The 17,837-nt window shown below is 43.9% G+C and overlaps 1 protein-coding gene across 1 annotated transcript in view; it reads right to left on the reverse strand.

Annotated features, from left to right (window-relative positions):
* Positions 1-635: 635 nt before the first annotated feature.
* LOC121640004 (transmembrane channel-like protein 3) overlaps positions 636-17,837 on the reverse strand; it is a 116,120-nt gene continuing 98,918 nt past the window's right edge. Inside the window, 3 exon segments of the mRNA XM_041985696.1 lie at positions 636-1,611; positions 10,801-11,110; positions 14,470-14,512. Coding sequence (XP_041841630.1) covers positions 660-1,611; positions 10,801-11,110; positions 14,470-14,512 — 1,305 coding nt within the window. The 3' untranslated portion in view covers positions 636-659.

Consider the following 17,837-nt stretch of genomic DNA (forward strand, 5'->3'; position numbering starts at 1 on the left):
TGGATTAACAGATTAGTTTGCTGTAATCTGTAGAAACACTTGCTGATGGGAAGTGTAAAAACAGAAATTAAAACTGAGGTTGTCACTTTTCTGTGGAGTTTCTAAGATTGTTTAAACCAGAACTACAACCAGTCATTATTTTCATAATTTCACTGCCTTCATGTACAGATCAGCGTTGGGATAGAATGCTCTGATCTGATATAAAAACATGTCACATGTGATGCCTTCAGCCAGTCAAGGAAGAGTAGGTGATTCTCGGATAGAGATCAGTTGCAGCACCTCACCTGCTCTTGTTGCCATGACATTTTAATGTCACATGACATGAAAAGTTTTTTAGCGTGTCACTTATGAACCCTCATAGATCACATTAAAACAAGCTGGACACACCTAATGAGGATGTCTGTTGCAGGAACATGTAGAGAACAGAGTCCAGGTCCAAAGATCAATCTTTTTTTGAGACTGAAAGTGGTAAAATGATCAAGAGTTTGTAACTAATATCAAAGTTGGACAGGCAGCAGATGGTCCATGTAATGCACTTCCTAATGGGAGGAATATTATCTCTCACTTTGTGCTTTCAATAGAAGAATAAATGAGAAGACTATGACATCTGATAGTTTCACAACCAGTTTCACAAAAAACATTTTTTTTTTATGAAAAAATCAAACATTGGAGCAAACAAGCTCAATGGACTCAGTGGGATTCAGGTTAATGCTGGTCTTGGATTTCTTCTTGGACAGCTTATCTGGTTTCCCATCAGACTTGAGGTAGCGCTCCTTGCTGTGGATGACCTGAATGTACTGGTCAGTACTGCTATTCTGCTGGTCGCTGCTAGATGCCACAGACGCAGAGTCAGACTCGGTCAGAGGGGTCTCCAGCTTCGGCTTCAGCTTGTGCTTCACATGCACCTCTGTGTGCCTGGATCTGGTCTGGGACTGGTGAAGCCTTCCTGGGGAATGGATGTGAGACCTGGTTCTGGCCAGAAGAGGGTCAGATGCTCTCACGCTTGCCCGGGATGGAGACTGAAAGTCTAAATCTGGCCAGTCTCCCTTGTCACCCTCCTCTTCATCTTCTTGTGTCCCACGTGTTCCTTCACACCTGTCTTTGTGTCTTTCTCCGCGGTCACCGATGTAGAAATGAGCATGCTGGTGGAGGTCAGACAAGGAATAGGGTCTGCTGGTTTTTCCCAGTGACATGCCTCTCTGGCCTCTTCCCTGCTCCTCCTCATCATCTCCGGTGAGATGCTGCGATGATCGGTGAGGATGTGGCAGGTGATGGGTGGTGCGGGATGTGTAGCGTCTGATGTTACGTGGGTACAGCTCCAGGATCTCTGGAGGCTCCTCCATAAGGTAGTGATGTGGGATCCGTGTAGCAGAGCGCAGCAGTTTTTTCCGGGGCTCGTGCTCATTGACAATGACATAGCGGGTGGTGTGACCCCGGCGTCCATTATAATTGTGTGCGGTGATGATTCCTGCAGCCTCCACAGGATGTAGGGAGCGTACCATCTTCCTGTATGGGGAGTCAGAGTAGATATGGTCAGCACTTTAAGATTTTTTTTATACCATGTGGTAGTAGGATTTGGACCTTTAGGTACCACCAGTTAATGGTTGGGGTCTTTTTCTTTAAACATGTCTTGCCAAGAGGAGCTTTATGGGTATCTATGGAAGCGATTTTGTACCTTATTTAAATTTAAAATGGATTAACAGAAATGCTTTTTCCTTTTCAGAATATAGCTGCATTTTTTGACTCAAAAATAAAATGAATAATAAATAATACAAACTGCATTTTTTCTTTACTTCTCCAAGACTGCTTATTTTGTAACTTAATTAAAATGATAAAGAAAAAGACATTTAAGATTTAATTTTCCAAACATGCCCCAGCAAATAGATACCAAAATTCAATTTGAAATGTTAAATTTGAAAATTAAAATGCATTAGCAGAAAGGCTTTTTCATATCAAGGTCATAGGTGCATTATTTGACTCATAAATAAAATTAATAATAGATCATCCAAACTGCATTTTATTTTCAACTTCAAAACTGCTCTTTTTATGACACAACTAAAAAGAAATCGTTAAGGACATTGCTTTTTTGTTTTCATGTCTGCCCTGTTGCAAAATTCAATTTGAATTTGCGATCCCAGGCGGCGCAGGACAGTGACGTCATGGCCGCTCTTCTTTGAATTCTTTGGCCCCAGTCTGACCCAGTGTTGCCAACTTAGCAACTTTCTCGCTATATTTAGTTAGTTTTCAGACCCTGCTAGCGACTTTTAAAAAAGCGACTAACGACAAATCTAGCGACTTTTTCTGATGTTATTGGAGACATTTGGAGACTGAAGTGAATGAACGTAGTTTTCCCAACAAGGAGCGGGTGCTGCGCAGACCCCTTCCCCGTCCAAAAGCACTCATACGAAGCTTGGTCTTCTCAGAGCAGCAGCTGCTGTCAGCTGTATTCAGAGCAGACAACGTTCACCTCTGTTTCATGACTAGAAAAATGAAAAGTACAAAACCATCACAGTAATGTCTATTAATGAAGAGTGTGGACAAAAATATTTTAAAAGTTATAAGTGTTGTGAAATGTGAAAGACTCCTAATTGAAAAACAAAATACACTTAAAAAATTGAACATACACAGAAGAGGTGTAGCCACCCTTAAATCCCAAAGACTTTCCTTCAAATTAACATCTGAGATATAAGATAACGATGGGAGATATTTGATGGAAGACATGAAGGCACCGTAATATCAATATTGAATGTCTACATCCCACCAGATAGTAATATTTTACAGAAAGATTTTTGACCTAATGACAAAGGCAACAGGTATTCTTATATGCGGAGGGGACTGGAACATACTACTCAACCCAAAGTTGGATTCCTTGAAGTCTTTTACAGAGACTGCGACTCACGAAAAATTGGAGATCCTGATGTCGGAATAATGGATGATAAACCTATGGTGAGATTTTCACCCAATATAATGAGACTACGCATTACTCATTCCTGCAAGATGTATACTCAAGAATCAACTTCTTTCTGGTACATAAGAAACACATGTGATCGGACAGGTCAATGTTACCATGCCCACAATGTTGTATTTTGTGACGATTCCTATCTCGCTGACAATCTAAATAGGAGACATCCCTAGGAACACCATGTGGAAACTGAATACTAATAAACTTAATGACTGTCTGGAAGCCGGACAGGACACCTTGTGGCGGAGATGTGTACTGCAGCCCTGCTCAGTTGTTTTCCTTAGCTTCAGTAGCAGCAGTAGCAGAGTGAGTTAACAGTTAGCGAGACAATTAAACTTGTGCAGCGTGAATTGACCGTGCGTTCATGAATAACTTGTAAGTATTAAGATGCCAGACAGATCGAGTGTTCTTTAATTTCTCATAATTATTGTAAATATAACATATATGCGAGTCAATGTGTTTTCCAGTATTCTGTAAGCAGCTAATCATATCATTGTTAGCAGGCTATTAGCATGTAGCTGTATGCTTATCTGTGAGTATATTTAGCAGTTAGTGTCAATCAAGGAATTCATTGCTTCGTGTTAATACTCCTTACTGTTCAGATGTTCTGTAATAGTCATGTTAATGATGCAGGTGTGATGGGAGAAAGTAGGTAATCGCCACGCCTATGTATATTTGAGTTAATATTGTGAATTCCTCCTCTTTAGTTTAGTCCTTCAAGGAACTGTGTAAAGCTTTCTTTAATTCGGTCCCAATATGTGTTCTGTTGCAGACCACACACACACACATACATCTCCAAGCTCAACTACTTCACGCTCATGTTCTGTGCATCTATGTTGGTGAATAAAACGAGTTGAATGACATCTCTTCTCTGGAGCCTGATTCTCTGACCGGGATCAAATTCATATTGCTACCGCGTCAGCCAGCGTCACAGCTTAATGTGGAAACCCTTTGCCACAAAATTTGGTCCTTCGAGCCGGATTGAGAGCAACTCCGAAAGCAATATGGATAACTCTGTTTCGGACAAACCAGAGAGCCAGGAAAGGCCACACAGAGAACACCGCTTGCCCCGTCACCTATGTGACTATGAAGTTGGTTATCAACCCCATCTGGTTCAACCCCCTCCTGCTTCCTCTACTCGCGCCTATAGCCAACATGGAAGTAGGTCTCGGAAAACAACCAGTCAGAGTAGAACTAGCTCCATTTCCAAATCTAGTCGGTGTGCATCAGGCTTTGTTGGGGTATATCCTGCTGAAGCTCTCTCCCCTGTCCAAACCGTTATTCTGGAGGAGAGGATGAAACAAATGGAGCTTGATAATCTTCGTCACCAATTTGAAGAGGATTCACAGGCTGATCTAGAATATCAACAGCTGCAGGTTAAGGTAAAGGAAGCGCAGCGCATTCAGGAAGAGGCACTGCAGGCGAGGGAAACCTTAACCAAACGCCTAGATAGAAACCGTCGCCTGAAGGAAGCAGAAAAGGATTTGGAGAGGGCAAGACTAGTCGCCTCCCTACTCACAACAGAAACTGGGGCTATTCCATCAGTGCCACTACCATCTCCAGATGGTTTCACACCACCAGCTCCACCTTTGTCTGTTAAACACAGAGACAGTCCATGTATCACTCACCCTGTACACCAACCAAAGCAGCCTACTGTGACTCCTATTCAAGCTACTGGCACCAGAGATCTCCAAATCTCCAGACCTGGACAGTCAGCCCCATTATCAGGACCAGGACCTCCAGCCCCGCCATACCAAGCCCTAATGTGTAATGACCCTTTTCAGGGTGTGCCATATCCTATGCCCGGCACACCACCTGTACCCATCTCGGTAATACAGACAACTCCAGGACCTGTGGCCACAACCTCTCTCCCAGCTACCATGGCTACCGCTGCCTCTGGTCTGACACATTCCTTTAACACCACTCTCCAGGCACCGCCAATTAGTGCCATATATGCTCACCAGGCAGCTCCAGTTGTTACAACCCCTCAGCCTGCATCCTTACCAACTCCAGGAGCAGAACTGTTAATTGCCTCAGCTTATGGCATTCCCAAACCAGCACTGCCTATATTCGAGAGCGAACGAGAGAGTGACTTCGCCCTGCTCAAGATGGCGTTAGACAATTTGCTGAACAGCCACAGTCACCTCAGTGAGCAGTATAAATACCAGGTATTGCTCAGCCATCTGAAGCTATCCAGTGCGCTGCAATTGGCTAAGGCCTATATGTACCATACACAGCCTTACACAGCAGCTCTTCAGGCCCTTCAGGAGAAGTATGGCCAGCCAAGACAGCTCGTCCAGTCCGAGTTGGGTGCCATTCTGAGTGCTCCAGCCCTCAAATTAGGGGATGCTAACGCCTTTGATGCATTTGCATTAGCTATTCAGTCCTTGGTTGGGATGTTGAGGACCCTGGAAGGGCAGAATGGGTATGAGCTGATGTGTGGGTCACATGTGGACAGACTGCTGAGCAAGATGCCTCCAGCGCTCCGCGACAACTTTGTAGAGTACTGCTTGAACCGTGGCATTCTGCAGACAGGAACAGATAGGACCTACACTCTTCCTGACCTGGCTGTATGGTTGCAAATGAAGTCACAAGCAAAGAGAATATCCAGTCGTGCAGCAGCATTATTCCAGACTGAATCCTATAAGCCCATAACGAGCAGCAAGGGAAGAACTCAACTGGGGGAGAGGTCGACGCCGGTTCTCTTAACCGTCCAGGGAAAATCCGAATCCTCTCAGCCCTTTCGTTCTAAACCCAGCACAAAGGTGACACCCTATTGTCCTCGATGTGAAAATAAAGATCACTATCTCAACTCCTGTGAAGAGTTTAAGAAACTGACCACTAGCCAAATTGCCCAGTGGATCAAAGAGGGGAAAAGGTGCTGGAGATGTGGCCGCAGCCATGCCGCAGAGGCGTGCAACTTGAAACGTCCTTGCAAAGTCTGCAAAGAGCTGCACCTTACAGTTCTCCACGACTCTGGGCAGGAGAAAGCCAGTGCAGTCCTGATGGTGAACATGACCCCCACGCAGATCTACTTCGACCGTCCAAACCGATCCCAGAGAGTCATGTTAAAGGTTGTTAGAATCCTCCTACACAATGGTGACTATAACATGGAGGCATATGCAATCCTCGATGATGGGTCAGAGAGGACAGTGATCCTTCCCGCTGGAGTGCAACACCTGGGGCTGACTGGCATTCCCGAAATCTTAACCCTGCAGACAGTGCAACAAAATGTAACACAGCTTACCGGTTCCTCTGTCTCGTTTGAGATTTCACCCTTTGATAAACCTGCTGAAAGATACAGGATCTCCAATGCCTTTACAGCTAAAGGGCTCAGTCTTACGGATCTTACTTACCCAGTTTCTGCCCTACAGCAGAGATACCAACACTTGAGAGGGCTCCCTTTATCCCCAGTGGATCATGTACGTCCACTACTCCTGATTGGCTCAGATTTTCCGCATCTCATCATGCCCATCAGACCCATACGTAAAGGCCCACTTGGCGGACCCATAGCTGTCTGCACACAGCTTGGATGGACATTACAAGGGCCGATGAGTCCATTCCAGACCCATTGTGTTGAGCAGCAGTGCCTGCATCTAGCCACATCTACGGAGCATGAGGACCTTCTCAAGAATGTTGAACGTCTGTGGCAGCTAGACACCCTGCCCCAGTCGGAGAAGGCAGCCACCAGATCTAAGCAAGATCAACAAGCCTACAGCCTTTTGCAGACTGCCACCATCAGAGTAAACATAGATGGAGTGCAACGCTATGCTACACCTATGATACGGCGTACTCCTGTCATCAATCTCCATGCACCAAAGGAAGCGGTGCTGCCCAGTTTACGTAGCACGGAACGTAAGCTTGCTAAGAACCCTAAAGTAGCAGAGGCATACTGTGCTGAGATAAAAAAACTGGAGCAAGCAGGGTACGTGGCAAGGATTTCGTACCAAGAAACCACCCAAACAAAGGACTCATGGTTCGTTCCCCACCATATGGTGAACCATAATGGTAAAGACCGTATAGTCTTTAATTGGTCATTTCAGTACCAGGGACAGTCCCTTAATGACCAGCTGTTGGTCACTGCTAGGTCCCTTCACAGGGCGGCTGCGTCTGATGAGAATACACCTTGTGAGGCTGCAGGCTTCATTGAAGCAGAACGGTTGCTTCTTGTTCAAGCACAGCTGCATTCCTTCCCAGAGGAGGTGAAAGCTCTCAAGGCGAAACGACCTATACCACCCGACAGCTGTCTCGCTTCACTCACCCCAGAATACGATGAGGTCACAGGTCTCATCAGAGTTGGAGGGAGACTGAGGCGTGCTGAAGATCTGGATGTGGAGACTATTCACCCAATCATCCTTGACCCAAGCCATCCCACGACCCAGCAGTTAATCCAAGACTTCGACCAACGTTTGCTCCATCCTGGCAAGGAACGGGTCTTAGCCGAACTCCGACGGAAGTACTGGGTGCTCCGTGGCAGAGAGGCTATCAGGAAACTCCAACATGCATGCAGAGAGTGCCAACACTGGCGCGCAAGACCCATCATTCCAAAAATGGCTGACTTGCCACCTAGCAGACTGCGCCTATACAAGCCCCCTTTCTTCTCTACAGGGACGGATTGCTTTGGCCCCTTTGTAGTCAGAATAGGACGGCGACAGGAGAAAAGATGGGGAATCCTGTACAAATGCATGACCACCAGATGTGTACATATAGAACTTCTGAGAAACCTGGATTCAGATGCCTTTCTCCTGTCTCTGCGTCGCTTCATCGCTCGCAGAGGCAAACCGTTTGAGTTGCTATGTGACAATGGCACCAACTTTGTCGGAGCCGAACGGGAGCTACGGGAGGCCTTTGCAGCCATGGAACCCCAGCTGAAAGAGCAACTGGCCAGTCAACAAATCACATTTCACTTCAATCCACCCAGTGCTCCCCATTTCGGGGGTACATGGGAGCGAGAGGTGAAATCGGTGAAGACAGCCCTCAAGGTTATCCTGAAAGAGCAGTCAGTGCCAGAGGAAGTTCTGTACACTGTCCTTGTGGAGATTGAGGGTATGTTAAATGCCAAACCGCTAGGATACGTATTATCGGATGTCGCAGATCCTGACCCCATAACGCCAAACATCCTTTTAATGGGGAGAAGGGACTCCTCACTACCACAGGCCTTCTGTGATTCCCACAACCTACTAGGGAAGCGACGATGGAGGCATAGCCAGGTTCTCGCAGATCGCTTCTGGACAGCATTCATTCGTTTTTACCTTCCAGGACTGCAGGAACGCCAGAAGTGGCGTACGGATACCCCAGGACTCTCTGCTGGGCAAGTTGTATTAATAATGGACCCACAGCTACCACGGGCTCAGTGGCCTGTGGGCATTGTGACAGAAGCAATTACTGGGGCAGATGGACGAGTGCGGATCGCTAATGTCAAGGTCAAGGACAGAACTTATACATGCCCGGTTGCCCGGTTAATAAAGCTCCCTGAGATTGTGGATGATGACCCAAACACTTCTGCCCGTCTTCCCAACTGATTACAAATGTCTAATTTGACATTTGGGGGCGGCTGTGTCTGGAAGCCGGACAGGACACCTTGTGGCGGAGATGTGTACTGCAGCCCTGCTCAGTTGTTTTCCTTAGCTTCAGTAGCAGCAGTAGCAGAGTGAGTTAACAGTTAGCGAGACAATTAAACTTGTGCAGCGTGAATTGACCGTGCGTTCATGAATAACTTGTAAGTATTAAGATGCCAGACAGATCGAGTGTTCTTTAATTTCTCATAATTATTGTAAATATAACATATATGCGAATCAATGTGTTTTCCAGTATTCTGTAAGCAGCTAATCATATCATTGTTAGCAGGCTATTAGCATGTAGCTGTATGCTTATCTGTGAGTATATTTAGCAGTTAGTGTCAATCAAGGAATTCATTGCTTCGTGTTAATACTCCTTACTGTTCAGATGTTCTGTAATAGTCATGTTAATGATGCAGGTGTGATGGGAGAAAGTAGCTAATCGCCACGCCTATGTATATTTGAGTTAATATTGTGAATTCCTCTTTAGTTTAGTCCTTCAAGGAACAATGACAGAAAATTTAAATTAATCAACTCAAGTCAGAAATAGAAGACTTTATACTAGATAACGACAATGGAGAGGTCCTATCAGTAATAGTATGGGACATGCTGAAAGCAGTCCTGAGAGGGAAAATAATTGTATACTGCACAAAATGGAAAAAAGAGAGACAAAGGAACATACCTAGCTAAGGAATTAGAGGATCTTGAGCAAACACATAAACAGAACAGAGACAAAACACAAAGGAAATAAGGAATCAGATAAATATATGGAACACAGAGGAAACAGAAGAAGCTGATCTACACAAAACAAAGGTTTTACGAAACAGGATCAAAATTTTCTAAACTGTTAGCGAGAAAACTACAAAAAGAAAGAGCAGACAACACCATATACAAAATCAGGGCTTCAACCACAAAGAACTTTGTATATGAAATATATGAAATACAAACAGCCTTCCAAAAGTAATAAAGAGAACTATACTCCCAACCACAATTGAAAGAAGAACAAAACATCAGACATTTCTTCAGTCTACTTAACTTGCACATTTTAAACGAAGAACAGATTAACAAGCTGACTACAGAGATAACGGAAGCCGAATTGGACAAAGCAGTCGCTAGATTGAAAACAAACAAATCCCCCGGTCCCGATGGATTCCCATAAGACCTTTAGAATGGAACGGAGACTGTACCTCCTCCAGATTCTCAAAAATGCCCTAAAGGAAGGAAGGATTCCCCCCATCTTGGAAGGAGGCAATCGTATCAGTTATACCAAAGGAGGGGAAAAATACATTGGATTGCACTTCGTATAGACCCATCTCAGTTCTTCATATTGACTACAAATGATATACAGCGATTCTAGCGAAAAGAAGAGTCCTACCATGGCTTATCCATAGGGACCAAACTGGCTTCATCCCACAACGACAGACACATGACAATATAATTTTCTCCCTTCGTGTACTCAGTAATATTCAAGATCTAAAACTACAGGCCACACTGGTCAGTCTAGATGAAGAAAAGGCCTTCGATTCCTTGAGCTGGAAATTTGTATACAGGACTCTTGAAAAATTTGGCTTTCCATAGAACTTAATTAATGCAATAAGCTCCCTGTATGATAAACAGTTAACCAGAGTCAAAATAAATGGACACCTTTTGTAAACATTCATACTAAAACATGGCACCAGACAAGGATGTGGTATGTCGCCCCTACTCCTTGCACTTTTCATAGAACCACTAGCACAATGTATCAGGCAAACAGAGAATGCCAAGGGAGTTAATATGTATAACGACAATCTTAAGGAATCTCTATATGTGGATGACATCTTGGTATACATCCCAATAACAAAACACCACTTGGATTCAGATCAGAGGGGGCATTCCTCCCAATAACACCCCTCCTGGTCTCACTGTCAATGCCCATTTGAGCATGGAAGTCCCCCAGCAGAAGGAGGAAGTCCCCAGAAGGAGTACTTTCCAGCACCCCATCCAAGGACTCCAAAAAAGGTGGGTACTCTGAACTGCTGTTCAGTGCATAACCACAAACTACAGTCAGAACCCGTCCCCGCACAAGTAGGTGGAGGGAGGCTACCCTCTCGCCCATTGGCCTCACTGTCATTGCTCCCGTGAAAATCATTGATTTTTAAAAACTTATTTTAAAATAAAACTTGTAGTGATTCGACAAATAATCACAAACATTACATGAATTACCACAGACTAAATCTTGATTAATATGCAGTTTTATAAAATTCCATTTATAAAATTATCTACAGCCAGACTTTTTCAGACCTGTTGGGTACGTGCTCCGGTCGGTGTTCCAGCTGGTGCTCCAGTCGGTGTTCTGGTCGTCGTTTCGGCAGTAAGGTCACTGCTGGAGTTCGGACAGATCCACGCATGCTAACTTGGTTCAGGTTTGTCCGAGAGGCTGACTGGGTGATGGTACGGATGCTGTTATTTCGATGAACAGGGGACTGGAAGTTAGGGACACTGCCATTCCGTCTGGGAGATGGAGTGTGGATGGAGACGTCCTGACTGGTGGCATCGCTCTCCTGCTGATCTGACGTTTTGTCTGCTGCAGACTCTGGAGCCTGAAGCCTGGCTGTGAGATGGATTAATATTAGTCAGGTAAGAATGTCTGTTTACAACTACAGAGCCAGTCCAACTACAGCTCTCTGATTATTTTGGAACTAGGCATGTCACAATTACTTAATTTCACAATCAATTGCAGTATTAAACACCACAGTTAATTAATAAAAAGATCCCTCAATATCATAATTTTCCATGAAGGATCATGTCTGAACTATATCATCAGATCAGGAAGGAAAACAACATCTGTACACAGTGCTGGACTGGCCATCGGGCATACCAAGCACTTGCCTGGTGGGCCAACGGTGATTTATTTATTTATTTTTTGAGGCTACTAGTGGTACTAATTATAAAAGGTATGATACGTATTGGTACATAAATCTGATAGAGCCACTAGTCATGATTGATTCTGGACTGGACTAATTACAGCCGAGGGTCGATGCCCCCTCCCTCTCGGTCCACAATTGTCATGTCAGTCAATCACACAGCGGGAGACAGAACAAGATGAAGAACAGAAAATATAAAGGAGGTGCAGAAAAAATTTGAGACAGAAAGAGGCAAGCCATTCAGGCAGATGCAGCTAAATGTGTTAAAATAACACAAGGTTTTGCTGCTAGTGGTGGAGTTTTCTCAGCAGCATCAGAATCAGCCGCAGGTGATGGAGGTGGCCGGCAGGTGAATGAGGGGAACAGGGAAGGAGGACAGATTAGCAGCAACCGCCGTTGGGGAAAATGAACTTCTGGTAAGTGATGAACTGAAGTATACACTCGGTCAGATATAAATCAAGTTTGGGCAGGCCTGGACTGGCCGTCGGGAGCAGCGGGACTATCCTTGGTGGCCTGGGCTCTTAAGTGGCCTAATTTTACTGTAAAATTATACAAAAGATTGCAGTAAAGTTGTCTCATTAGTATTTCTTTTCTGCATCATTGCCATCTGCTCCAACTTCACATTTAATTTAACTTGCAAAATTAATTTTCATGTTTTATTATTTTCTTTCAGAAATTAAAATTTTTGGCTAACTTCTCTTGTATGTTCATCTTTTTGGGTCACTGCAATGAGGTGATAGCATGGCCGTTGTAGGAATGGAGGAGACACATTCACTTTGGGCTAAAATTTTTGTCTTCTTTTGTTTTTGTATAATTGACCTGTTTGAGTTCTTAACTTTCACTTTGCAAATGAGCACTATCAGGTAAACCATCAGACAATAGGAAGTCAGTTAATCAGTCTTGTCTTGAGGTGGTCCACCACCAGTAGTAAACCACTTCCTTCTGGTTTTTGCCTTTAAAGGCAGTTTTGAGTTCTTCAATTTTATTTTATAAAGGAAGATAATATAATGGAAATGATGTCATAGTATACATTTTCATTTGTGTTATATTCACAGCAAGTTTTCTGAATTTTTTTTATTGTCTTAGTTGCAGTTTTATAGTTTATAAATAATTGGTGAGCTTGGCACTTGTTTGATCGACATATTTTAATTTAATCTTATTTTATTTTCAGATTCACATTAGTATATGGTGTTTTTGACTCCTTTCTGGGTTTTTATTGTCACTAGGTTTACCTAGCTTAATCCAGGACTCTCTCAGACTACATAAAACAACTTTAAACCACAATCATAAAGATTTACTCCATCTCTGAAACTGGCCCAGAGCATTTTTAAAATTGGTGTTACTCAAATTATTGCTTGATTCAGATAGATTCTATTAAACTGTCCTATTTTTAAGATACAGAGAAGTCAATATTTTAAAGTGTTCTCAGCTCAAAATACCAGTTAGTTCACTAAACTTAAGAAATTGCTTGGAAAATGTTGCCTTCATTTTTTAAACTTAAAACGAAGTAACAGTTTTTACAGTCCACATAGAGGTCTCGTTTTTCCAACAGTTTTCTCTGAGAGAAATCCAGAGTTAATATGGAGGATTTATTTATTGTTTACAGACTTCTTGGCTACTATGTGTTGTTATATTATTTTATGTTGGCATCAAAAGATAAATAAATAAAACATAAAGCCCTATAAGGAGTGTTTGTGTGATTTTACACATTAAATTGCAAATACCAGTTTGGTACCAGTTTGCTTAGATCCTCTGCTAATAGCACTCTACACCTTATCAGCAGTAAAACCTTGTTCCTCCTGCATGCTACCTTCTACAATGCTGATCAAAAGCGACTCAGTGCTGAATCACTTTCACACATTGTGGATCCAGGTCTCACTCTCATGGTGCTGATGAAAATTTTCCTCATAACAGACATAACAGGACTGAGAGAGGCTCAAACCAAGAACCCCCTGACTGAGTGGAGTACTAAAAAATAAGTGTTGTGGAAATTTCACATTATTTCCTTTACTATATTGTGTCTACTGATCCCTCTCAGGGTAAACAGCTTGTTTAAGTTCTTGGTAATTAAGTTTAATATTGAGTAGCCTGTTGCTATCGTAAAAGAGGATGCATTCTTTAGAACAGTTCGCTCTGACCTGTGTGACTTATCTGATACCAGCCCGACGCCTCAGGATGACCCAGCAGGGCATCCTGGCCTTAATGTCACTGGGGTTGTTTATGTGCTCAATAAGTGTCTAATCCTGTGTGAGGAACAGACAGTCTCTTTGTTTTTATCCTACAAGATATATGATGTGCTGTGACGTGATCATTCTGCTTAAAAGATGCTGCCTGTATGTTTCTTATCAGATTCTGTTCAGATCTCTGTACTGTCAGACCTCTGAGCAGTCTCTCAGGAATTGCAATTCTATTCTTTCTATTCTTTCTATTCTTTGTATTTTAATTCTGTGTTCGAATAAACTTGTAATCATTCTTCACTTCAGAACCAGATTCCTCATTCCTTGACAGAGTAACTTTTTTACCTCAACATGGAGATAACATAGTCATGCTGTTTCCACCTTCCAGATACTCACTACAACTGTCCCCTCTCTTAGAACATCATGCCCAGTCCCAAACAACTCGCTGTCCATATTATGGCATCACAGACCTTTTCCAAATGTCACCAGGTCCAGAGAGGAACTACAAACCAGAAATCCTGCCTCCTTCTGTGCCTACCTTCCATGTTTCTAAAGCCTTGTGCATGTAAACATGGGCACTTTTTTACCAGCAGATTTTTCAGTGTGCTTGTGTCCACTGTTACCATGCAAACTGTGTGGCCATAGAAACCTTTCTGGAAAACACCTTCCATGATAAAGTTTTTTACTGATAACTTAAAAGCCAAAGTTTTTGGTTCGTCTCTTCTTCCTTTAACATCCTTTGTTCCCATGACAGTGGTTGACTTTTAAAAAATATCTAAGGTTGTGTCAAGATGAGGGCACAAATGTGCACACCCATACACAGTCATACCGCCCCTCCCATCTTCATCTAAACAGAAGATCAACCATACCTGCAGCCAGCTGGAAAACCTTTTTCTTGTCATCGGTCCGCTCCTGGTAAAATCACAGGAAAATAAAACTTTTTAAAATATATATAACTGATCAGTAAAAAATAATCTCAGGATCATTTTAACAGGCTGGATGGAAATTTTTATTGGACTTTAAAGAGGCACTAAGGAACTTTTACAGATTTTCTCAGTGTTGCGACGGCTAATCCACATCCACCTGTACTGTGAGCTTTCTCTAGCAAGTAAAAGACAGTTTTTCTTGAATATCATCTTTTCTCTTGCTCTGTCCCTTTCTTTCTCTCTTTTCCTCCAATGTCTTCTTGCATTTCTTTGCTGAATCCAGGCTCCAGAAATGCAAATAATAAATGTTATTGTGCCATCAAATGAGTCCGGAATGAGGGGTTTAAAGGTCAAAGTTACCTACTTAATACTGTGCTGGTAGGCCATAAATGATGCATGGGAAGACTGAAGGTTAAATAAAACTTTCCTTGGGTTGTTTTTGGTCCTCCGGCCCCAAGATCCGCTCCTAGGTCAGATTTGGTCATGTAAGCTTCGCCTGCAGTGGCTGCTGGATTTCAGCTTGCCCTACAACATTATGCTGTGTAGAGGAATCAAACCATCTATGTTCACCTGGTGACTGCTGATCCTGATTAACAACAATCACTATAATTTCAGGTATATGCAGAATTTGATCAGTAAATGTCTTTAAATTTCACATAGATGATGAAGAGGTTCATTTGTGGCTACAGTTGAAAAATAAATTGGAAGATCTTTTTTTAATCCAGCATCATTGATGCAGGATGAATTTAATCATCATCTGCAGATCACTGTGCCATATGGTGCTTATTACACATGTGGAGAAAAGTGTTGGTACCCTTTGATTAATAAAAGAAAAACTCACAATGGTCACAGAAATAACTTGAATCTGACAAAATTAATAATAAATAAAAATTGCTGCCAACTGTTTGCTTTGTCTTCACTGGCTATAGAGATTCCGCAAAATTTACATTGTTTTATGAAGTTTTATCATTGTATTTAAAAAATCTCAGTTTCATATATTCCTAACAGAGCACTTCACTCTCAGTCTACAGGTCTACTTGTTGTTCCCAGAGTCTCTAAGAATTGAATTGGAGGAAGAGCCTTCAGCTATTAGGCCACTCTTTTAGGAACCAGCTCCCAGTTTGGGTTCGGGAGGCAGACACCATCTCTATCTTGAAGGTCAGGCGTAAAACCTTACTTTTTGATAAATCTTGTAATTAGGGGTGCTGCCAGATGTTTTTCCTTCCTGTTAAAAGGGAGTTTTTCCTTTCCACTGCCGCTTCTTGGATGCTCAGGATGGAGGATTGGATCAAAGTCAAGTTTTTTCCTTAACTAGGCTATTATTTATTATTATTATCATCCACCCATCGATCCATCCGTCCATCCGTCCATCCATCCATCCGTCCATCTGTCTGTCCGTCCATCCATCCATCCATCCATTCATCCATCCATCCATCCATCCATCCATCCATCCATCCATCCATCCATCCATTTTCTTCTGCTTATCTGGTGTCGGGTGATGGGGACAGCTGCCTAAGCAGGGCAGCCCAGACTTCCCTCTCCTGGCCACATTCACCAACTTTTCCAGGGGGATCCCAAGGCGTTCCTAGGCCAGCTGAAAGATGTAGTTCCTCCAGTGTGTCCTGGGTCTTCCCCGGTGCCTCCTCCTGGTGGGACGTGCCTGGAACACCTCACCAGGGAGGTGTCCAGGAGACATCCTGACCAGATGCCCGAGCCACTTCATCTGGCTTCTCTCGAAATGGATGGAACAGCGACTCTACTCTGAGCCCCTCCTAGATCACTGAGCTTCTCACCCTATCTCTAAGAAAGAGCCTGGCCACCCTGGGAGAAAACCCATTTTGGCGGCTTGCATTCGAAATTGCTTATTTTTTTGGTCACTACCCACAGCTCGTGACTATAGGTAAGGGTAGGAGTGTAGATTGACCGGTAAATTGAGATATTTGCCTTTTGTCTCAGCTCCTTCTTCAGGACAGACCGATGCAGAGTCTGCATCACTGCAGATGCTGCACCCATCCACCTGTCGATCTCCCGCTCCATCCTTCCCTCACTCGTAAACAAGACCCCGAAATACGTCAACTCCTCCACTTGGGGCAGGACCTCTTGACCCAGAGAAACCACTCCACCCTTTTCTGGCTGAGGATCATAGTCTTGGATTTGGATGTGCAGATTCTCATCCCAGCTGCTTCACACTCGGCTGCAAATCGCTCCAGCGAGAGCTGAAGCTCACGGCCCGATGAACCACAACCAACAGAACCACATCATCCGCAAAGAGAAGAGACCCAATCCTGAGGCCACCAAACCGGATCCCCTCAACTCCTTGCATGCACCTAGAAATTCTTACCAGAAAAGTTATAAACAGAATCGGTGGCAAAGGGCAGCCTTGGCGGAGTCCAGCCCTCACTGGAAACGAATCTGATTTGCTGCAGGCAATGCAGACCAAGCTCTTGTACAGGGACCAAACAGCTCATACAAGGTGGTGTGGCACTCCATACTCCCAGAGGCATCCCTCACTGCTGGTGTCCACCAATGAGTTCAAGGATTTTCGCCGTGACAGGCATCAACGACCTTACAGCCACAGCTCTAGTTAGCTGCCTAAATCGAGGCATGGAACACAGTCCCATTCAGACTCAATGTCCCCTACCTCACCCAGGACATGGTTGAAGCTCTGCCGGAGATGGGAGTTGAAACTTTTTTTGATAGGGGACTCCGCCAGATGTTCCCTACAGACACTCACAACACGTTTGGGTCTGCCAGTCCTGACCAGCATCCTCCCCCACCATCTAGGCCAATTTGCCACCAGGTGGTGATTGGTTGGCAGCTCCGCCCCTCTCTTCAACCGAGTGTCCAAGAAATGTGGCTGCAAGTCCGATGATACGACTACAAAGTCGATCATCGAACTGGAGCCAAGAGTTTCCTGGTGCCAAGTGCACATGTGGACACTTTTATGCCTGAACATGATGTTCGTTATGGACAATCCATGACGAGCACAGAAGTCCAATAACAAAACACCACTCGGATTCAGATCAGAGGGGATGTTTTCTCCCACACTATTCTGAAACTACAGCACCTCTCCATGCCCTTCTCAGACAAGATGCCTCCTAGTCTTGAACCCCCACATGCTCTGCTGCAGTTTGCCAGCTCAAATCCCAGCTCACCTCCCTACCGGTGCTCGACATACTGAGTTCGACCTTCATAACCTGCGATGCCTCTAATGCTGCAGTTGGTGCTGTCCTTTCCCAACTTCAACAGGGTACTGGGTGCCTGGAACGGTGCAAGTTTTGGCTATGGCGCATGAAGGTCACCTGGGTGTT

The sequence above is a fragment of the Melanotaenia boesemani genome, chromosome 1, assembly GCF_017639745.1.
Source record: "Melanotaenia boesemani isolate fMelBoe1 chromosome 1, fMelBoe1.pri, whole genome shotgun sequence".
Taxonomy (NCBI): Eukaryota; Metazoa; Chordata; class Actinopteri; order Atheriniformes; family Melanotaeniidae; genus Melanotaenia; species Melanotaenia boesemani.